Source organism: Eumetopias jubatus, unplaced genomic scaffold, assembly GCF_037043125.1.
Source record: "Eumetopias jubatus isolate StellerSeaLion01/CBP00866 unplaced genomic scaffold, mEumJub1_p1.0 scaffold_8, whole genome shotgun sequence".
Classification (NCBI taxonomy): domain Eukaryota; kingdom Metazoa; phylum Chordata; class Mammalia; order Carnivora; family Otariidae; genus Eumetopias; species Eumetopias jubatus.
Window position 1 is genome coordinate 71,475,975 of NW_028274814.1, and position 24,472 is coordinate 71,500,446.

At 38.9% G+C, this 24,472-nt stretch overlaps 1 protein-coding gene across 2 annotated transcripts in view; it reads left to right on the forward strand.

Moving 5' to 3' along the window:
• Positions 1-24,472, forward strand: part of PDZRN4 (PDZ domain containing ring finger 4) — a 351,409-nt gene that overhangs the window by 272,733 nt on the left and 54,204 nt on the right. For both annotated transcript variants that reach the window (XM_028123165.1, XM_028123166.2), the window contains 2 exons: positions 13,910-14,166; positions 17,275-17,377. In XM_028123165.1, coding sequence (XP_027978966.1) covers positions 13,910-14,166; positions 17,275-17,377 — 360 coding nt within the window. The remainder of the gene's footprint in view (positions 1-13,909; positions 14,167-17,274; positions 17,378-24,472) is intronic.

Genomic DNA, 24,472 nt, shown 5'->3' on the forward strand with positions numbered 1-24,472 from the left:
AGCATTCTACTAGAGACTCTTTTTGAATTATTCTTTACCCCTTTGAAATGTCCAAGTCACTCTGGGATTGCTATTTGTAAGCTGCCACCATGAGATGACATTTAAAACAAATGAAAGAGATATAGACAACATCCTCTCTAAATAAACAAAATCAACCTCGGCTTGAAAGCTGGTGTGGAAATGCTTGTTTTCTGTCCCACTCTTCTGTGCATATGGCATTCTGGAAATTATAAATTCTGTTTTACAGAACTACAATATTTATTACCAGAGGAAAATAGATTATTAATTACAGCCAAAGGCTGCTTTGATTAAATATACAATTAATTAGCTATGCTAAGCTCATCCATCCCAGAGCTCCTAATATTTTCAGCCCGATGATTCTTCTAGGACTTTTAATTAAAATTGTTTTAAAAAGCCACAAGTTAGCTGCATGTGCACTTAAACTGAAGTTATCTCTTCAGTGTTTCACTGATTTCCGTATGCCATGTAATTAATCTTTAGTGATTAAATGTACATAAAATCACCGGAGATGCAAGGTAATTTGTGCAGACATGGAACAATGGAGAGATTTTACTGGGACTCTGCAGGATTGTCTTCTCTGCTGAAAATTCTTTCAAAAGCATACAGATGTTAATTGTTTGAAGGATCTAAATTAAAAAAAAAAAAATTGCCCCCTCCCCCACTCTTCTAAACAAAGGGAAATAAAGTCAACAGTATTAGTGTAGAAAAATGTTTGTGGCAATTTACATTTTAAAAATTTGATGACTCTATCTGCATAGTTACAGTCACTCTATTACTCTGTCTTATTTGCTTCCAGAAGGAGACATAGAGCCATGTGAAACAGTTTTCAAAAAGTGTCCCCAAATACTATCAGCTGATTTTTCATGCATGACTCAGCCCCAAAGCCTGGAGCTGGTTACCACTCTCCCTAAGGCCCAGCTGCTATTTTGCGGAAGTTCTTTCTGTTTGAATCACTTGTGATTGTGTCCACTAAGGTAAAATCCTGGGAGAACCCAGTTGGTCTTTTCCCCCTGGAGACCTCATCCATCACATCTCAGAGGCTGCTGAATTGTTGTGAGGCATAGGCAAGTGAGCAAGGCTGGGCCTTGAACTGGAGATCATTTGTTTTCTTTCAAGATTTTATTTAAATTCAAGTTAGTTAACATATAGTGTAGTATTAGTTTCAGGAGTAGAGTTTAGTGATTCATCACTTGCCTCTAACACCCAGTGCTCATTACAAGTACCCCCCCTTAATGCCCATCACCCAGTTACCCCATCCCCCGACCCACTTTCCCTCCAGCAACCCTTAGTTTGTTCCCTGTAGTTAAGAGTCTCTTATGGTTTCTTTTTATTTTTTCTCTCTCTCTTTTTTTTTTTTTAAAGATTTTATTTATTTATTTGACAGAGAGAGAGACAGGGAGAGAGGGAACACAAGCAGGGGGAGTGGGAGAGGGAGAAGCAGGCTTCCCGCTGAGCAGGAAGCCCGATATGGGGCTCCATCCCAGGACCCCGGGATCATGACCTGAGCCGAATGCAGATGCTTAATGACTGAGCCACCAAGGCGCCCCTCTTACGGTTTCTTAAGGTAAAAGTTCAGTACCATATTGACAGGCTCTTGAGTCACCTCCTTGTCTGAGCTTTACCTGATTCACTTACAGGAAAAAAGGAGAAGGGGGATTCTTTTTACCAAAGTTTTAAGTAATGTCAGGGGTTATATAAGAAATAGTGCTTATTCATGCTTATGCATGTTGTTTATAGATTTTTTCAAACAGAGGGGGTTGTTGGATAGCATCTTTTCTAGCCTATTCATTTTGTAGAAACATTTTTTCACTTTCCACCTGGAGTTTTCTTGTCCAGGGGACATAAGTTAAGACAATTATCCATACTCATGAATGCCTACAGTTCATTCACTACTTAATTTGAATCTTACGAACTATTTACTAAAAAAAACCAGAAGAATAAATTTCCCACCAATCCACCAATCCTCTTGTCCAATATTTAGAGCTTCTGTGTTAAAACTCCTATTGATGTTTAAAAATAATTAATATGAATTTGTAGAAAAATCTTGGTTTTTTTTTTAATTTAGTATTTAGCGTGATCTTCAGCAAGTTGCTTAACCTATTAAGGTTTAGGTTCTGTATCTATAGGATGAGTATGATCATATTTTTCCACCTCTAGTAGCAGATAGTCCTGAGTAGAACATGTGGTAAACAGTAAGCCCTGAACAAGTTTTTATTACTGCTATGGTCCTTATTATTCATTTCAAGGTGTATTTAGAGACAACCGCATCAGTGAAATTACTGATGCAAATTCCACCTATTTGATATAAAATAGCATTGGTTGCTATTTTAAATACATTTACTTCATTTTTTGCCTTGGGCAGCAATCTCTTCTGTTGCTAATATGGAACAAAATATTTCTTTTCAAAGCCTATAAATTTGAGGAAGTTGGAAGTATGGTGTTAGAAAGGTTATGGGCACAAGTTCAGGTGGCTTTATTTGCGGATGTAGAAGCTTGCAAATTTCCCTGGGGACTTGGCCTTTTTTCTTAGTTTCATGTCATTGATTGAGCTCAACAAGTGTCAGAATGAATACAAATGGCAGAATTGATTGCTGAAAATGATTTAAACCTCCTGCTTCTCCTTGGTGGATGGCTTTGTTCAGATTTTGTCCTGTCCTTTCAAACTGGAATAAAATACCTTTCATGTTCCAGGCACTAAGTTAGAGATGCTGATATTGAAAGAGACAGTTATATATCATGCAAGTTCTACTTTCTTGTGTTAATCCCTATCTTCCAAAATTTCTATGTATGCACTTGGGTAAAATATCTTTCTAAGGTTATGTTCCACACAAAGCTATAAATGGTTCAGGTAGAAGACCCTAGAAAGTATAAAGGTGTTTGTGTATGAGTTTGTGAGTGTGTGTATGTATATGTGTTTGTGTGTGTGTGTGTTGTGTTTGGTAAGACAGTTGGCTACTTGGCTGGGTGGGTACTATCCAGCCAGAAAGAGTTTCAGAAAATTGGAAGAGGTAGTTTTTGAGCTCTAAGATAATCAGAAAATATAGGTCTGTAGGGGATGGGCGATATCTACTTAGAATGCCTTTATGCCTTCCTCCTTAAAATTCAACTTCTACAGCTTGTATTTCCTTGCAGTGTGGATTTAATTAATTGAAATAGAAACCGAGGCTAGGCTGTGCTCGACAATCTGCTAATCTGATAGGTCTCATTGGAATAGATATGATTGAAAGGATCGGAGCACTATTTTACACCCCCGTCCACCCTCTTCCACTTGGACCATTCATGCTGTCCCTGTCTTGATCCAGGCACTGATCATTTGTCCCAGTAACTTCCTAAATGGTTTCCCTACTTCCATTCAGCTACTTCTCACCACAGCCTTCAGGGTTATCTTCCCAAAACCTAAATGAGATCTTGCTACTTTTCCAATGAAAGGAGCTGTTTAAAACAAATATTTTAGGGGCACCTGGGTGGCTCAGTCACCCAGTTAAGCATGTGCCTTCAGCTCAGGTCATGATCTTGGGGTCCTGGGATCAAGCCCCGCATGGGGCTCTCCACTCAGCATGGGGGCTCTCTCCTCAGCGGGGAGTCTGCTTCTCCCTCTCACTCTCCCTCTGTGCTCTCACTCTCTCCCTCTCCCCTTCTCAAATAAATAAAATAGTTAAAAAAAATAAAAAATAAATAAAACAAATACTTTACGGTGGCCTATTGAGGACCCTGGGATCTGTGTCAGAGCCTTCTTTCCCACTTCTTTGCCAGACATTTACCCAAATCCCCCATAGTCATAACAAATCTCTCTTTGGTTCCCAGAAGACTTGCTCTTTCATCTTTACCCTGGGTTTCCTTTCTTTTCTGCCATCTTGGCAACTTAGGAAACTCTTCATCTTTTAAGACCCAACTCAAATATCAAATTCCTATACTCCTGGGTATAGTCAGTTCTTTGTGCTCTCACAGAACACTGTTAGTTACTTTTATTTCAGCTCTTTACAAGTTTGCTTACAATTGTACATGTATATGTTGTTTTTCCCTAACAGGTTGTGAAGGGCGGGTGCCTTCCCTCGCTCGGCCTATTACACTCAGCTTCCACAACTTTCAAATGGGGATATAATACTTACCTCACACGACTGTTGCTGGGTGTGACTGAGAGCACATGAGCCAAGTGCTTTACCCAGTTCCTGGCATGTTACGAATGCTCACTCAGTGCTAACTGATATTACTGTTGTTGTCACTGCCAGGACTCTAAGCACAGGTATTAACTTGTATTCCCGGAGAGCACCTAGTCTCCGTCACTCAAGCGTTACTCAGGAAGGAAGGAGGGAAGGAAGGAAGGAAGCATGACTCAACATCATAGCACTCTGTTAGCTGCCTTAGCTGTAGTATTTATTTGATTCTATCCACAACTCTGTGAGAGGTATTAGCATCTCCTCTTCCAGATGGAGAAACTGGGGCTCCAAGAGTTTAAATAACTTACTCAGAATGACACAGCTAATATGGTAAACTGTTTAGATCCCAGTTCTGAATGCTTCCTGCATCGTATTCTTTGGTACTACAACTTTGATGGATGGGTGGGGCTTATGAGCAGAGCCTATGGGTAGGGCTCGCCTTTGTATGCCACTAAATTTATACAATATATTTAAGTGAATGGAATAATATGGGTAACTGGCTGCACCATGGAGGTGGGAGTGAAAAGGAAAGCAGTTTGCATGTAAACACAGATAATTTTAAAGACAAATACAATCACATTTGTTTTAACATGGATTTTGATAGGGAAATATATGAAAATTTAACAAGTGTTTATTGAGTATCAAATATGTGCCGAGCATGTTTTGGAGCCTTTAAACTATAGCACTGAACAAAACCGTCAGTGTTGTCACTCACAGTGTTTTTCTGCATGGAAGCATTTAAGTAGGGATTGCTTTTATAGATAGGGTACAGCAAAATTCTGGTGAAGATGTTGTTGGCATCTTTGATGTTCTCATGACAGATGCCATGTTACAAATAACTCACTGCCTCTTTAGTCCCTTATTAGTAACTATGTGGAACACTTTTATTCCTTTCACTTAACAGGTAGTTATTTTTGGCACTTCTTTGGTGTCTTGCTAGTGTGGCTGAGACCCAAGGTTATATTCTTGATATCCATAGATGTCTGAATAACAAAAAATGGGACCAAGAGCTCTTGTCCAGGGTCTAAGAGCACATTTCCTCTTTTTCAGTGGACATAAAAGATGAGTTGCTCTAAGTCCTCAGTTAGTGATGCTGTCTATAGTAATTTCTTAAAAGAAAATCTAGGTCATTTAATTACGATGGAGCTTTTTTCCCAGTGAAATAATTTCAGTTCATTTTAAAAGCATTTGCCCTATATATGCCTTATGTCTTTACATCCTTAGACCCATTGCAGAAAATTTTATGTCTGCATGAGAATTTCTCATTAAGTTTAACATACTTGGATCTGATGTGTCAAAACTCGATGGATAGGTTTATTAATAATCAGCTTCATCAGCTTAGTATTATCTTAGGAAGTAAAAGGTCAGTAAGTAGTTGTTATCCTACCATTTTATCAGTGGTCTCTCCTCGAAAGACTTCAAGTCATTATTCACTGCTTATAGAGTCACTTGAGATATAAAAAGTCTTTTTATAGTAATGAAAGAGCTCCCACAATTAGCCAGAAGGCAGCCATCTATCTTTTTAAATAGCTCAGCTTGGAGGAGAACAGGATTTCAGGTGATATTCAGTAGATGAATTGTTATGACAATGATAAAGTTGGTGATACCAATCTGTGTTTTTTGCTGTAGGGATGTGTGTGTGTGTGTGTGTGTGTGTGTGTGTGTACACATGCACATGCACAAGAAGAAAAAAGACATTCAGCGCAGAGTGGGAATTTATTTCTCTAAAGATATGCAAATCCAGAAACAAACTCTATGTCCAACAATTCCTTATAATTATTTTGAACTCTAAGTGATTACAACATGAATCTGTTTTTAGCTAATAACAAATACAACAAGATTTTGTAACATTCATTTTAACATAATTTCAGGCTTATGAAAAGGTTACAAGAATGGTACAAAGAATTCTCAAATACCATTCATCTAGATTTTAAATTTTAACATTTTAACATCTAAATTTTAACATTACATTCCATTTGGTTTAGATTCATCCTCTCTCTTCCCCCCACCCCTCACCCTCTTGCTTTCATGAAGTCCTCAAGGTTAACCTCACCAGTAACAGACAAATCCATATTACTTGCTTCCTGCTAGGATAGACAGAAAGACACAATACCACTTCTAGGCATTCTTGCCAAAAAATACAAAACCTGAACCTAATCAAGTAGAAACACAAAGACCAACCGAGGGAGATTCTGTGAAATAACTGTGCACATCAAATATGTGAATACTTTAAATTTGCTCTGTGATCTCAGTGAAAGTTGTATTTTCGTTCTCCCTTAAAAATGCAACTTCTGCTAAATCCAAGACACTAGAAATTCTATTTTTGATGCAACTAATTTTGATAGTGAACTTAATTTGCCAAGATGGTAAGTTTTAGCTTTTGCCTTATTTTTGTTTTCATTATTGTTTAAATCAGATGAGTTTATATCTAGTTGTATCAGGCAGGGTCCCAGAAGGAAATGGAAGAAGGCACATTAACTCCTTCGAGTTAATGGAAGTGAGTTTAATGAGGGAGCAACCTCTAGGAGGTGTGAGCAGAGTTAAGAAAAAGAATATAGGGAATCACAATAGAAAGAGAAGTCCTTACTGCCCACAGACCTGAAAGGGGAAAGTAAACAAGGGATGTGAACAGAACCTACTACCAAGATCTGGTGTCCTGAAAGCCCGGTGGAGAGGAGCCTGGGTAAAGACACAGAGTACTAGCTCTCTTACCACTAACTGAACCAAACAACCATAAAGCAGGGAGCCTAGTGATGCAGTGTACAGTAGTCTGTGTCCAAGAGCATTGAGCTGGACAGAGAAAAGTAGACTATACATCTGATGGACAAACCAGAAACCACCAGCTCATGTGCCAAAGAGGAGATACATCCATTTCTTTATTAACATGAGGGAAAATAAATGTATTTATAAAGAGGTAAATAAACCTATGTTGTATAGACTTCAATTTATTTCCTTCAGTAAGAATCAAAACATATCATGACCTGCTCTTTAATAACAGGAATAATTTATATAAATAAACACTTCCAAATGGGAAAGCTCAGAAGAGACAAATGTGGCAATGAGCCTCAGGAAAGAAACAGAAAATACAGAAAAAGGGGTACAAAAAATGAAACGAAGAAAAGGTAATTGAGGGAAAAAGCAATTATGAATGATGCATCCCTAAGATTTCCTATAAACAAAATTATAAATGTGGCCAAGAATAGTTCTGATAAATTCACAAAGAATGGGTCTATAATATCTTAATGAGAAAAGTTGAAGATGAGTCTCACTCGTATTCAGGAACACCTCACCATCAAAGTGTGCTGTGAAAGGGGTCAGGAAGTAGCGTACTATCCTACTGTAGTGACCTCAGTGTTACAATCAGTTAGTCAAAGGTAACAACAGGCTTTTTAGATATCTCCTTGGGTTACTGGGGGGTCTGCTATTCATTACTATTATATATATAAGCATTTTTAATATGTTCAATTTCTTAGGTTGTAAAAGTGTATCATTTCACACAAAGGTTAATTAAGGGCAAATCCCACAATGTCACAAGTTATGTAGGTCAGGCAACAGTCTTTATTGGGAAAGCATACAAGTCAGGAGTGAGCAGCACAGGAGTCATGTGGGGCCCAAAACCGTTGGACATGCATTAGGTCTGTATTCCAGGGGAGGGATCCCCACCCACTGTGGCTTTCTCTGCTTCTGGGTAAGGAAACAGACTACAAGAGGTTCAGAATGTTTGGGTTAGAAGTTAGTTCGTTCCATTTGGCTGGGAAAGCCAGTTGCCTAGCCCTGGGGGACTCTGGAGCTCAGGGGAAGCTGTAACACCCTCGCACACCAGGAAAAGGGAGCTACCGGTCCCTCAGTCCAAATAAGCCAAAAGGAGCCCCAGGATCACTTTTGAATAAATCTGCTTATTATATCAGATGCGATAATTACATCTTTATTCTCTTCCCAAAATCCAGTAATAGCACTTTCAAAGCAGAACATTGTACTACGCAGACTTTTGTTATAATGCCATCTAACATTTCTTGTATTCTTATCTTCTAAAATTACATGATTATCACAAACCCACCAGTGATTATTTTGTTCATTAATAACATTAAAAAAGTTAAAATTAATTTTAGTCCATCTCTTACTAGGTTTTCTTCATATAATTTCGACAATTCTTACTCTGTGTGTTCTTCTCACTATAAATATTTTTTATACTGTGCTATGCTTAATTTATATGACAGATGTCCACACAGAAGCAAACATACCAAAGTTTCAAAAAAATATATGCTTAAATTCCTTAAAATTAAGATTGAACAATTATATATGACAAGTGTTTTAATGACCCTAGGGTTTGGATTATTTTAAATTTCTTCCATACCAAACATTTTAGCAGTAATTTAAATATTGTTTCCTCCTTCTATAAAATGTTACTGGAATATGTTTTTACAACACCTCTCTAATTATCAGGTAGAGAATTTGATCAGCATTCTCATAGGGACTTTAGTCAAAATTAATTCCACATTTATTTGTGAAGGGGGAGATCTTATAAACCGGCATGCCCAACTAGAATTATACTGCTCGGCTCTGAGAATCTAAATGTAAACCACGGTGACAGTAGTTGATAACACTGTATTATATAATTGGAATTTGCGAAGAGAGTAGAACTTAAATGTTCTCACCAAAAAAACTAATTAATCAATATGTGAAATGATGGATGTGTTAATTAACTAGATGGTTGGAATCCTTTAACGATATGTACATATATCAAATCAACATAATGTACACGTTAAATACTTACAATTTTCCTGGTCATCTATACCTTGATAAAGCTGAAAATTAACAAAAGGACAAATGAATGAATGAATGAATGAATAAAAAATTTGTAAACAAAAACAAACTATTCAAGTGCTTTATATTTCTCAACTTGAAATTGGGCTATATCAATTGCACATAATCTTAGGTATTCTATACTTCTTCTATTGAGTATTCTTATATGTATTCTCCTATGAAAGGCACAGATGCATAAAAGGCCTTATTTTTCATAAGAGGAAACAGAGGTTTGGAAACCCTCATCATTCCCAAACAGCTGACTCTGGAAATGGCAACTCACCAGGGTGACTTGGTTATTCACGCACTTGTTTGCACTTCAAGGGGAAAAAAAGAAAAGCCCGTTTGTTTTCTGATACTCAAGAAAATTTTGATTGGCTGGATTTGGAGAAATAATCAAAGTAGCACAGCTCATATCCAAGCCGAGGCCACCAATCACTCTGGGGAGGTTGCTGACAAGTAGCCCAGATTTTGCAGTTTATCCAAAAGGGTAGATTGTTCGTTAACCAGAAGCCTCATCAAACATTGGCGTGATGTGGTTTACATATGAAAAGCTATATTCTTTACTTAACATTCACAAGTTGCTTATGGATTAATTAGCCCATCTGCCACAACAAATGTATTCACCCTTCTTTTGCTGAAAAGCCACTACTTTTCTCCTGTCCCCTTAACCCTATCAATATAATGGAAAATAACTTTTTGGGAACAAGACGCTTATTTTTTCATACCTGTATATTTTTCAACTTCAGTGCTGGCGTAAGAGGGAAACCTTCCCAGAGGATAGCTTCCCATGACTGGTTTTTCATTTAGTCACCAGTCATCCATTTGTTGGTTCCTCTGAATGTCCTACAGCTGCTTCAAGTTTGACATGATTACGGCTACTACTCCTTCCCCTGGCTTCCCGTCCCAAATGTCGTCGTTATAAGGACGATCTTTTTATCCTAGAACTTTTATCATTGGCATCTTCTTTTCCTTTCTTGAGCTGTGGCCAATTCTGATAACCTCCTTAGAGACAAATTGCGCTGGTTTCTCATTTATCTCAAATCAGGCGGCTTAATCACCTTTGGAGAGTCCAGTCGGCCCACTCTGGGACTGCTAGCCCCTCGTCAAACAGTGATCGCATGAGTCTTTTCAGTTATATTCTAGTTGCTATACTCTAGTTGCTCAGTAGTGGCAGAACCGAATCCGTTTTGAACACAGTTATCAATGTGCCAGATGTTATAGTAATAGAGGGAATTACCTCGTAGATTTTCCTGTTCAGTATGACACTCTAACCTCTCACCTGTGCCATTCAACAACAGCTTCCTTAAAAAGTCTCTTTCTCTATGCCGTGCTTAAATCAAATCGCCAGCCTTTTTGAAACTCTTCTGCACGTAAACTTCAAACTCAAACCCCACAATGCATATATCTCTTTTAATTTTCAAATTACTTCTCTTCCCATCAGTTTTGCTCCCAACTCTTTTTATATCCAGTTTTTCCTCCTGAAAATCAACTTCCCTGTTATTTTTCTGGCATTTTTGCTTCCCTCCTTTTACTAGGCACCCAGAACGTTTGGGGTCTACACCCATGACTACCTACGTTAGGTGGGACACCTATAACAGAGGGCTTCCCCATCTCCTGTCTCATTTCAAAAAACATATAAAAATTGTATGTAGTTTGTACAAAAGCAAGGTTGAGGCAGAGAGGGAAGAAGGGATGGGCAGGAGAGGAAGCAAGGGAAGGAGGGAGGGAGAGAATACGATGGGAAAAAATGGAATGATAAGGATAAGGCACCATGAATACAAGATACCATGTTGGCTTAAGACCTGGCCACTTGGGAAAAATGAGGTTTGGCTATTAATTTATTCGTTCATTTACTACAAACTTTCTTCTATAGGATTAAAACCGCAGATGTTCTCCCAGTGTTCTTCTTCCTGGCTGTAACCGTTGATAACTGAGCAAAAGCAACTGCCACAAAATCCCAATTAAGCTATTCTTTTTTGTTGTTGTGAAAGGCATGATTTATAAAATGGTGACCTTTTGGTAGGCTAACAGTATGTTGATGAACTTCAAGTGAAGTAAAAAAAAAAAAAAGTGTTTTGTATCGTCCGTGCTTACATTTTCTAAGGGATCACGTGGGACAGTAGAGCCTTTAAAGGTCATAGACTTCTTTACTTTGAGAGTTATTAAATAGCTTATGAAAATAGAGGTCAGCTGCAGGATAACAGGAAGAAAAGAGCATTCCCAATGGGGAAGCAAGATACTAGAGATTATATTGACTGTCCTTTTTTAAGATTGTATTTGATTGTCCTTAAAGCAAAAAATGAAATTTGCATATAAATGCTATAATTGTAAATGAATGAATGTACAGGGTCTTAAAATCAATAGCTATTGATCTTGCTGTAAGAACGCTAATATTGTCTGCATAAACTGAGCATTATAATAAGAACTAATTATTTCACAGCCTAAAATACTCTTCAGTAATTTTTATGTTTCTGCAGAAATTGTTATACTTTTCTGGATTTCGCAGAAATAATTAGTAATCAGTAAAGAACTCACTTTTCAAAAATTATTCTTGCTTTGAAAATCACTAAAACAAGTAAGAAACAAAGAAATACCAAGACTGCATTGTAGGCAAGGTGCTGAGCCACCTTGAGGAAGAAATAGGATAATGACATTAGTCTGTCCACTACTTAATGACACACAATTTATGCACTAGAAGGATTTAATGTGTGACTGGAAGACACACTACCCACAAATTATTTTTCCCTTTCCCCTCAGATATTGCTTGAAGTCCTTCAAAAAGGGCACTGTCTTCTTTCATGCTACCACTGTTAAGGGTTATTTTAAATGCAAGGCTTATAGATTATGACCAAGAATTCTTTTCAGAATGAGAAGGATGTAAGACTTTGCAGGAGTGGATATTCACTACACTGAAGGGATACCATAAAGCAGAAGCCTAGAGACAAAGGGCAATTTCTCCCTGCCATATAGATTCTGGCAGAACAATCTTGTCTGCCGCTGGATCATCTTCTACAACCCTGGAGTTCTTAAATACCACAGTGTGAAACATAAAGAATGATACCAGCCAACACGAGAGGCTAGATTTTAGGTTGTGTTTCTCCATTCTTGGACTTTGCTTACCATCTGCTGATTACACATTCTCAGGGGAGACAGTGGTGGCCCCAGCCCAAAAGTGCCCTAGACCAATGGCTCAAGGAATGAATGACTGTGTCCATTGATGTCCCTTGTTCACATACTCCCATATGCCCAAAGTCATCGAGACGTTCCAAGGTTGTACCAATACCAATGCAGCAATAATATTCAACTTTAGTCCCTAGAGAAAAGAATCAGAGTGAGAATGTACAGATTTGTGAGTGTGTGCACACTGGTTGATAACCATTCGTATCTTCCTACTAAAGTTTTTTACTAGTGATCCAAGAACTGTACTGGGACATATTTTGCTGGTGAGGAAACTTAATTGCTCAATTTTTGAAGGCACATTAACTCTTTCAGGATCCATTGAGTAAATTAGGTCCTCCAGGTCATTAAGCCTGTCTCGACATGACATGGCGATTTCTACCTGGCATTGTATCATTTACCCCCAAACACCCCACACTTGCTCTGAGCACACACATATTCTTTGTCTACTCAGGGAGAGAGAATGTGCTCATTTGGATGTCAGCAATCGCTCTCTGACTGCAACTCAGCAACTCCCTTTGCTTCTTCTTAAGGCACCCAGGGATCTCTAAGGATTTGCTGGCGCGTAGCAGTTATCAGAGCCTCCCCAACAGGCAGATGGCTTAGTTGTCTAGAAATAGTATGATTTCAGGGGTTTTAAGCACAGTATTGTGCCCGCCAGTATCTCTTCCTATTTGCAAAAGCCAACATTATTGATTCATCTAGGGTGGGAATTGTGAAGATATTTCAGGATGCTGTAGGCCTTTATTAAAACAACTTCCACGAAGGGACTCTGTTACCAGGACCGGTTTTAGGGAAATAAATTGACAGCTACTTGAGAGCAGTCTGTACTGCCAATGGAAAGGGTGTTTAGAAAAGTGTGTGGGTGTCTGGACTGCCGCAAAGGCTGGGGAACAGCACTGGCTTTTGATAATTAGGCGTGGGAGAGTCTCACAAAAAGAATGATTTTTCTCTCCCAAATGCCAGTGGTTGGCCCTGCTGAGAAGCAGTGATGGAGGGCAAAGGCAAACATCCCTCTCTGTTATCTCCAGGGCTACTTTGGAGAGTCATAAATTGGTATAAATTAAAACAGGTGAGGATCCAAAGGAACATAGTATACTCAGAGATGTTTTAGAGCAGTGCTCCTTTCAAGTGCATATAAATCAGCTGGGATCCTGTTAATATGCCAGTTCTGATTCAGTGGGTCTGGGATAGGGCCAGGGATCCTGCGTTTCTAATAATCTCTTATGCTCATGCTTATGCTGCTCGTCCACACTTTGAACAACAGGATTTAGAATAAAATGTACATGATGATAACATGGTCTGGGATTTAAAAACGATGAATATGAAAGAAATTTGACAATACCCACAAAGTTAGATTTCAGGCCAGACTTTAATTATTAAATATTGAAAATCCCACCAAGAGATGGATAGAACATTTTTTAAAAAAGAGATACACTTAACATTTCTACCTATCTGCAGATTTTGGTGAACATTTTCTGAGGCCGATGTGTGATTTAAATTTTTAAATCTTTACTAATGATCCCGACAGTGTACTTCCTAATGAAACAAGAAGCAATGCATTTTCCTAATCTTCACTTCCGAGTATCGGTGAAGAGTTCAATAAATGTCAGTGTCTGATTAAATATTGCTTTATAAACTTCATATCAGAGCTGGCTTAAACTTACCCTCCCCACCTTTTCTTAATCTATGATGACAGCCTCTCTGTTCTTTCCTCTGAGGTGAGCAATGTCCTTTTATCTTCACAGGTCAATGGGAAGGATCTCTCAAAGGCCACCCATGAAGAGGCCGTGGAAGCTTTTCGAAATGCCAAGGAGCCCATTGTGGTCCAGGTGCTAAGACGAACACCGCTCAGTAAACCAGCCTATGGAACGGTCCCAGCAGTGCATCTCATGCACGCCAGCACTCAGACCGACATCACCTTCGAACACATCATGGCTCTGGCCAAACTTCGGCCACCGACCCCTCCAGTGCCAGACATCTGTCCATTCCTGCTCTCAGACAGGTATTGTTCTATTTCCTGTCATTTTCCCAGAAGCCCTATTTGTTTTCACTCAGCATTTCAAGTGGGTGTTGGAGAGAATCAGTCACACTAGCAAGCTGACAGTTACAGAGACAGGCTCTCGGTTCTCTTTGGAAAATGTCTCCACCGTGTCTATATCCAGTTAGTTCTCAGGGGGCCCTGCTAGCTACTTTCCCTGACCCACACAGTTGCTTCATTTTAGGAGTCATGCTTGCTGAGGAGTGATGAAAAATTCTGGCTCTGATTAGTTCATCTTTATATTTCCAGCCATCAAAAGCCTCATGCTACTCATGAGCACTACTGGTCAGGGAAATAGCTTTTCTCACCAAAGCTGCCAAAAACCTTATTAAGACTGACACAGAAGTGGCATGTTGGCACTCTTTTCTCCTCTGTGGGTCGCCTCTCTCTCTTTCACTCTTGCTTTTCTCTTCTTTAAAGGAAAAGCTAGGAAATTAATTTAATTAGAGTGCAATTCTCCAAAGAAAGCAATTACCCAATATATTGAGATGTCAACAAAAGATTCTGGTTGTCAGTAAGTATAAGAGCTGTGAAATAAGGATCTATTAAAGGAATATTTCTTCCCAATTTTTTACCTAATTTAAAGGCAAGTCGAGAGATTTTATTCAAATAATCTTACTTATACAGTCTTGTTTCATGAGGAAGTATGTTTTGCCCCATACATTTTGTTCTGTGAGCTTTGAAGCAAATATTCAAACATTAGGGAGAGTTTGATTTATAAAAACAATAGTCTCTTTAGGCTGCATTTTCATTGCCTACCGCAATCCATTCTGCACTTTGTAAAACACAGATCTGATCACTTCCCTGCCCTTTAGTGGCTTTTGTTAGGTTCATTTCAGTGGTCCACATGTGTACATTAGAATCACCTGGGAATTTTGAAAAGCAGTATCAATGCAATGCCAGAATCCTACTTCAGACCAATTAAAAAAGAGATTTTAGAGTGAGGCCCAAGTGCCAAAATTTTTTCCGAAATCTCCCTAGGCAATTTTAAGGTACAGCCATGTTTTGGAAACCACTCCTTGAAACTTCACGTTCCAGGAAGGCAAGGGCCCTGTTTATTTTGCTTCGGACTCCATCCATGCAACCGTTACTTATCAAATAGCCCCCTTTATCAGGCACTGGAAGTAGGTGCTGGGCATAAAACTGGGAACAAAAATAAAGTCACCACCTACCTTCTAGAGGAGGAGATGAAGAATATACAGGCAAACAAATATTTAATATTTATCAATACCGCCTGACACAGAGTAGCCTTCCAATAAACACTCTCTTGAAGGAATAATAGCTAACATTTATGAGCTAATTTGGCATGTTTTAGGTAATATTACAAATGTTTTACATTTATTAACTCATTTAGTCCTCACAATGATCTTTTGAGGGAGTGCATCTGCACCATCACAGATGAGGGAAGATGTTAAGTTATTTGGCCAAAGTCACATTGCAAGGAAGTGACAGGGCCAGACTTGTGAGCCTAAGAGGTCCAACCCCACTACCCACTCTCTTAACAGGTATCCTATGTCGCTCTCCATAAGTCCTGCAGACCTTAGCTTACAGGTAACCCCTTCTAGCAAACTTCCTAGAGCAGCAGTAGGGACATCCCCCTATCTGCTCTCAGATTCAATATTTCCCCTGAAGTATCACATTATATTGACATTCCCACTTTACTGCTCTACCCAATAAATAGAGCAAGAATTGATTGGATTTGGTGCACCAATAGATTAACAGCACTCAGCAGAGGGCCTGGCATCTAGTAGACAATAAATGTTTATTGAATGAATAGGTGTTCCTCATGGCAGGGCTCCCTTCTTACCAACTGAGAGACAAGAGAAACACATTAAGTGCCCAAAGCAGTAAACTTAATGGTTTACCAACCCAAATGGGTTTTCAGAGCCAGTCCAAATTTAAGCAAGGACAGTTTACGTGTTAGACCAACAAGCAAGATGTTGCATGTACTACCTTTGCTATTAGGGTTCAGGTCGATTAACCCTATATGGAGATGACAGCCATAGACCGCAGTGAGAAGGGACTAGTAGAATATTTACACTGACTGTGTAAGGACACCAGGATGCGTCTCTCGCACACGCCTTTGGACTAGAGATAAGGAAACTAATTTATACTACTAACTCCAGTTACTCAGTAATGTCCACACTGGCACAGCTTAGAGGTCTCACCTGCCACTAACTTGGTTAATTGCACTGAGTCTTTTTCACTGACGTCTAGAAATAGAGATGCCCTCATTCTCTTTGCTGTTAAACTGCACTTGACCTTCGTATGGTCTAATGTATAGGATCCATATCATAGCTTATAGTAATTTTAAAGCACTTCTATAAATTACTTAAAACATTTTTCCCAAGTGAGACATGTAAAAGTCATGTACAAACCCCAGGTCCCCCTCATTTCCTTTAATCCTCTCTGAATTTTTGGAAAGGATTATGAAACCCTATGACTTACAGAAATTTCCAGTGAGGTATCACTGTGAATGCTGATTAATATTTGTGCACCGGCCCTCTATCAAAGAGGGGGAAAATGTGGGTTATGAGGGAGAACAAGGAAGGAGGTCTTAAGGAATGAGGGCAAGGTGAGTACATTTTACAATCTGAAAAATAAGAGCTTTTGAAAACAGATTTCAAAAACAGTTTGGGGCTGTATATTATGAAATGTAAAGTACTCAAAGTACTATGAAAGTACTCTGTTACAAAATCCCCATCTTTGGGTAGACTGCAGTCTCAAAGGCCACACACCCATGTATGGAGCAAGTCACATTTGGTGGAATGGAAGCAGGCCAGGGAGTATCAAGCACCATGGCCTGTCAGAGATTTCACATCAGACTCTTTGGAATGCAGTTCTGGTCATGGGTCCTTACTCTTGGTATTCTCACAGAAAATCAAACTGACGGACCTCATGGAGGGGAGAAAGAAAAGCAGTTGTTCTTTCTGAGCTTCTAGTTCACTCAAAGACTGGATCATTGCAGGTCTTATGGAAAAGCAGAGAAAACAAGTGAAATTCTAAAATCAGTTTTAATCTTGAAAACAACCCTTTTGATCCATTTCTATCATCTTGCTACATTCCCCATAGCTGCCACTCTCTTCATCCGATGGAGCATGAATTTTATGAGGACAATGAGTATCTTTCCAGCTTGCCTGCTGATGCAGACAGAGCAGAGGACTTTGAATATGAGGTAAGATCATTTTCACACCACTTCACATTTCTTCATGAAGTTATGGTCAAGGGGTTTTGCATAAAAAGAAAAAATTAATTTATTACTGTGAGAAATACTTTGTCTATTACATATCAAAGGTAAGTTCTTTTAAGTATTGTTTGTTTGGGCTGTTTGTGTCTAATATTTTAAATACATTGGAAAACATTTTTATAATATAAGCTTGAAAATAATTTGATCGCATTTTTGCTGATTTTTATAAACAGCATTATGGCAGCCACAGGTTTTCTTCCTTCTGTAATATAAAATAATTTCCAAGTAGAGTTTGAAAAAGAAATTATATTTAAAACCAAGATTGTGCTTACTATTTTCATTCATCGTATAGTATTTTGGTTTTAATTGATAAACTAAGTTATTTTAGTTTAGTTATATTTTCTTTCACTTATTCAGTGTTCTCTTTGTGACTCAAGTATATACCATCAAAAGTAGTTTCACTGACTTTCTAGAAAGAGAAGCCTGCTTCGCTTCTCCCTCTCCCACTCCTCCTGCTTGTGTTCCCTCTCTCACTGTGTCTCTCTCTGTCAAATAAATAAATAAAATCTTAAAAAAAAAAAAAAAGAAATGGCCTAATGCCCTTTGTTGTTTAGCCTTTACACAGTATATGTTAGAGTATCTGTACTGTGATATATAACAATTCCAAATCCCATTGATTAATTATTTAAAAGCTTTCACAAAAGTTAAAGGATTTATCCTAATATTTCCTCGGCTGTTGCAGTCTATAAATCTTTGAAATGTTTCAAACCACTCTGACATTTGGAAATAAAGTAGATTGAGGAGGTAAAGAAGCTTTGGTAAACAGGAGGTAAAGAAGCTTTGGTAAACAGAGAACCCATGATTATCTGCCCTTTTAATGCTTTAGATGATGTCATACAAGTTCAGCAAAATGTTCTTTTCCATTTTACAACCAGGAAATTCTGAAATCTCTTCCCTTAGGAGGATCTGAAATCAAATAAGGCCGATTCAGTGAAGCTCACCTAAAGCAAATAGACGTTTATTTGAAATCTCCCCCCCGCAAAAGTCATTGCTGGGGATTACAGAAATCATTATTTATTTTTGCCCAGAATTTGGAAGGCTGTGCAATGATACCTAACATCTGAGTAAATGGTTTCAGTGTTGTTGTTCCTACGAATTTTTTATCCCTTCTCCATTAAATGGATTGAAAAGTTTTATTTTATAAATCCATTCAGTGACTGGTATCCACTGAAATATCCGTTAAGTTTTGTCTTCTCATGAAAAATAAATTACAAAATTGAGTCACTTACCCAAATAATTCAAGATTAAATGATGTTTTTTCTTTCAGCTAATGAGTACTTTGGGTTTAGGGACTGGAATTACCTAGATCACTTCAGCTTTTTACTTAGTTTGTGCCTTCAAGCTTTATTAAAATAAATCTGTGTTAGGAGGGAGGACATGGAAGAAAGACTTGCTTAGGCGAGCAGGTTAACAGTAAAAATTATATTAATTAATTAGCATATCGTTGAATATTGCAATGCAGACAGATTTCCTTACCTTTCTATAGGGCTTACTGTAGCTAACCCACATCCTCTTTTTTGAACAATGTAAATCCCTAATAGATGCCAGCCTCAGTATGATGACAGTGGTAAATGCTCAGACAGATCCTCTGTAGCCTGTAATCTCAACTAATCACAGCATCATAGTCATTAATTTGCTGTCAGCTGTGATTCTCTTGCCGAAGACATCTTTCTGAGTGATTGAAATAAGAATGTTCTTGTGAAATTTAAATAAGGAAGAAGTTACGGTGACAGGCTTCAATCGCAAGAAAGGATGCATGTGAAAGCATCGTACATGGTTAAACAGGGGGGGTGGAGACATGGGGGAATATCCCAAGGATAATTTACCAGGTTTCGGAGAGAATAATGGCTCTACCTAGTACTCCTCAGTCTGTTCCGGGTATGTGGCAGAGCGGCACACACCATCCCTCATGGCTGTGTGAGATTAGATGGTAAAATCTAGTCCATGGCTGTCAGCAGAGCTGATTGTGGATACCACATTAAGTGGGGAGATTTCGAAATGACAGTCCCACTCCTGCACTATTGAACTTAGACGCACACTGGTCAAGGGCTTCTGTGACCAGCAAAGATGACCTCAGCTCCTCCAGAAGCTCTGAGGATGTAATGGATGGGCCCCTTCCAGAGGAACTGCTTCCATGCCACTTAGAGAATATTACAGGAAGCAGGCCCAATGGCCAATGAGAAGGCTTCATCTCAGAAAAAGATACTCATTTCTCCTCAACCTAAACACGAACACACATCAGCAGGCATTCGGAGAAGTAGAGGAAGATTCCCTTTCCATCTGCTCTCATTCATTTCTACCTTCAATATTTAATGAGTACTTAAAATAGGTCAGGCTCTTATCTAAGTGGGTGATTGATGAAGCCCCTGCAGGGGCAGCTTAACCTGTAGGGGAGACAAATAAGGAAAGACACAATACGTTCAGGGATGGGAAGTGCTAACGGAGAGCAACAGCATGGGTAATGGAGAACGGAAATGCATGGGCTTGGGACGGGGTCCTGCTCTCTTATACAGGGGGCTCAGGGAAGGCCTCTCTCATAGGAAACTTAAGGAAAGTAAGAGAGCTAACCATGTGGGAAGGGAAGACACAAAGGACCTGGAGCAGAAGCATGCCTGGCATGCGTAAGGACCAGCAGAGGCCAGTGTGCTCTAGCAGCCTGGACAAGGACTAAAGCGGTAGGAGGAGAAGCCAAAGGGAGGAGGGGCTTATGTTGAGGCACCTTTTACTTTTACCCTGAGGATGGGAAGTTGCTGTAGAAGAGCTGAAACCCTAGCAAGATCCCTCTGGCTGCCAGAATGAGTCTGACAGGGCGGGGTGGTGGGGGAGGGGGCAGTAAGCAAAGGCTGCAGCGACATAGGAGAGCAGAGAGGGGGATGCACGGGAATGGTGAGGCAGAAAGGGCTGAGGCATGGTCTGGAAGGACAGCATCCACTCCTTCTCACAGGGCTTTGCCTAAATGCCCATGTTTCCATTATTTGCTTCCAAGCTGGAATTTGGTTTGGGCTATGGTGGTTTTTCTTCTGGACTTTTTTAAAAGCAAAATATCATAGGCCAAAGGGAAACACAGATTCTGGCATCCACTCTTTAAAACACAGGAAGTGCACAGAACCGCATTTCTGAACTTGCTAAAATGTCAACTGCATCTGCAGAGGCCCCTTTGTAAAGGCCTACTTGCTATTGACTCAGTGAACCAAAGCTGATCTGTCTATCTTGTGCATACATATTTAGGGACTTTGAGTGCATGGATTATTGACCCAATAGACCAAAACAGATCTGACTATCTTGTAAATACATATTTAGGGACTTTTTAACATGCAGATTATTGCATTGATAGACTGTAACAGCTCCCTTCAGAGCCATGATAGGCAGCAAATGCTTCTTTGGAGACATTCGTAGTCAGCGCGTCAATGTTATGGTGACTCTGGTGTGTTAGGGACCTCTATGAAATTTTAATGACACCCATAGCTCACCATGGCCTATCACCACTTTGCCTAGGAAAATTATTTGACTGGCTTTAACGTTTCCTCACAGTGCTTCAGAAAAGTCTCAGAGGACCAGCCTGCATTAAAAGACTCACAGCTTTAAATGTGTTCTCTTTTAAAAATGATGGCACTTGTTCTCTAATTAAAAATGATAAAGGATTTTAATTTTATTTGTAAGCGAAGGAATAAAAATATCAAAATTTAAATAACGCACCCATCGTAAGAGTCAGGGTGCTCCATACCGCTGAAATACCACTGAGGATTAAGCATCTTCTCTTATTTTCAACTTTGTGCACTTTTTTTTCCAGAGCCAGCTAAAGGTTGAAATAAATCACAAATAGCCCTTAGCATGTCAGAGGCAGATCTCAAATCCAGCCTCTACCAGAAATAATTTAAAGGGAAAGGCTTCAAGAAATATAGAGCCCTTTCATCCAACCCCTAATAAAGATATGTTTGCCCCTGCCTGAGTGCAAGGAAGATGCTGAATTTTCTGCAGCATTTACCATTAATTCTCAAAAGTCAGTGGTGATAGAGAAGAGTCAGAGAAGTAATATTGGACTAATATTAAAGTCCAACATTTTGATAGTATAAAACATTAGGTTAGCCAAGAATAATTTAATTTAAGAAACAAATAATTTAAGAAACATTTCGAAGTCTGGTGATTTTCATCAGCATAAATGCAACTCAAAATCATTTCTACTCCTCCCCCTGAGTTCAGGCTGAACACCCAACAGCCTGAATTAAGTGCACATTGAGTTCCCTTTCTGAATACATGGTCATCAAAATGAGAAGGAATTTAGAAGTTGGCTTGAAGAGGTATTAAAGGTAGAAAGGAGAGGAGGACAAGTGTATGTCAGAGTTCTATGTATATATCAACTGTAAACCAAACCTAGGCCCCTATCTATAACTAGGAAAGAGCATTTAGCATATTAATTGGCGATTCTTATGCAAAGCATAAGTAAACCCTTGTGCTATGCTGAGAAGTGTCATTTTGCAAAATTTGTTTTCCAGACCTGGATCCCTGTGAATAGGTGCAGAATGTTGTGACAATCTAAGTAATCTCTCTTACATAGTTAAAGAAAAGAGAATTATGAATCAAAGAGATGGTCATTCAAAAAAATAACAAGAAGATAAGCATTAACTAGATTTCAGTCATATTTTTCAAGCAGCGTCATGACTTGTGAAATGACCTTACGGAAAAATCTAGTGTGCATGTGTAGAACTTGGTGGCTCCTTTCTAGGCTGTGAGGGCAGAGACCTTATCTGCCTGTTTATCATTGCATCACATCACGCATTTCATAGTGGGTGCTCATGTTTGATGAATGAACGAAGGAGGATTCCCGTTGTTATCTGCATGGACCAACTTTTGAGCAATGCAGTCCTTTGTACCTTTTTGTTCAAGGGAATTGGAAAGGCACTTGGGACCACCATGTATTTACAACAGATATCCTCTCCTTTTCTCATAGATCTGTTCCTTTTTTATTAAGTTTGTACCTTTCTTCAATGTCTCCCTACTTGCCGCGCCTCCGCCCCCAGTCTTTAGTAACCATCTTTTGACTCTGACTCTGTTTCTGTGAGTTTGACTTGTTTTTTTTTCTTTTTTTTAGATTCCACATATAATGATACTGTGCAAATTTATCTTTCTCCGACTTATTTCACTTAGCATAATGCTCTCAAGATCCATCTCTGTTGTAGCAAATGGCAGGATTTCCTTCTTTCTCATGGCCACACACACACACACGCACGCACACACACACACACACACCCCACATATATAAACCACGTCTGCTTTAGCTATTCATCCACTGACAGACACTTAAGTTGTTTCCATATCTTTGCTGTTGCAAATAGAGATATTTATTCTTTATGTCAGCGGTTCTGATCCAATCATCATGTTTGTTTCAGTTCAACACTTCTAAAGAAAGGCCCAAAATGCAGGAAAATGAGGAGAGATAAGTAATGAAATAGAATTTTAATGGTCTCCATGCAAATTCACCCCTGCTAATTATCATCTTATAAGAATCTCATACTTGATATGAATTTGATATAACTTCTAATCCACCCCAGTACTTCCTTTATAACTTCCTCACCAAGGGATCATCCTGCAAATTTGTGAAACACAACAATGGACACAGAACTGAGAGCCTCCCCAAGTAGCCAGCCCTGACTCTGATGGTCTCTGGGAAAGGTGTCAAGGAGTTTGAAAACCAGTGATGGAAAGAATATGTTTGGTATGAAATATAATTTATAAAGAGATGATAATATTATCCATATGTGTGGTGGATATTTGGGAAAAGAAAAAATAGTGCATAGAGTGTGAAAGTGTAGCTTTTTCAGAATTATTTTGACTCACTGGTTGCTTTATATTTCACCAGTCCCTTTTATTCCACTCATTAGTCACATTTTAGAATTATTAATGAAATATATGAAATAATTTTATACCACTTACCACTGGGGCAATAAAATCATCCATTTAAAAATATCACCTTAATAAGTTTCATTCTTGTGGGAAATTTATTGAATTGAAAACTGATCTAAATGAAGTGTGAAAATATTTTTATTACTTGAACATTTAAAATAAGATGGTATTCTATCAGAGTTGGTCCATTGAAGTATGTTTTCATGACACCACCATTTTCTCAAATTATAGCAAATTAAAATCTTAGTCATGGAGGCCACCCCAGAAGTTGTCATGTAGTGGGGCTTGTATTTCTAGACTCTCTCTCCTTCATATCACCACTGCCTCCTCCCTTGTGTAAGAGATTATCTCTAGGCTCTTTCTTGGTCTCCTGGAGCCAGTCTCTAGCCTCTGCAGCCCATCCATTCACCACTCGCTGCCAGACCAGCCCTTCTCAAATGGAGTTCTCACTGGATCACTCCCCCATTCTTCATCTTGTATGACTCTACTCCTTGAATTAACTCTAATATTCTCTGCCTGGCATTGAAGGTCCTTCATCGTCTGTCACCCCCCTACTTTTTCAGGCATCTTGTGGTCAAACTCTGCAGCACAGCAATACTCAGAGAAAGCTGGGACAATCCTTCCTCTGCACCTTTACTTATGAGAATTTCTGCCCCTCAATGCCTTCCTCACACTGTCCCACCACTGAACTCCTATATCACATTCTATAAATATTTTTTTGCATTATGCCTTGGCTTATAGTTATTTATGTACTTATATTTTTCTTCTAAATTGTTTGTCTTTTTAAAAGATGTGACCACTTCTAATTATCTTTATATCACCAGGAGAGCCTACCTAGCACATCCCTTAGCACATGGTGGACATTCAGCAGCATTTGCTTGAGGAGTAAATAAATTACTGACCATTGCTGCTACTGTTATTTTGTAAGTGTCCTGAACACAAATATAAAAGGTGAAAGGGTGGGGAGGAGGGAGAAGAGAGCCGATTGAAAATAGAAATTTGAAATAAAGTGTGAAAGTCTTTGATGTTCTCTTAATATTTCAATTAACAGTCTAGTAATTAGAGTAAATGAATTTAAGCATACACGTGTGCCAGATTGTAAAAGAAGAAAATTGGGATTTT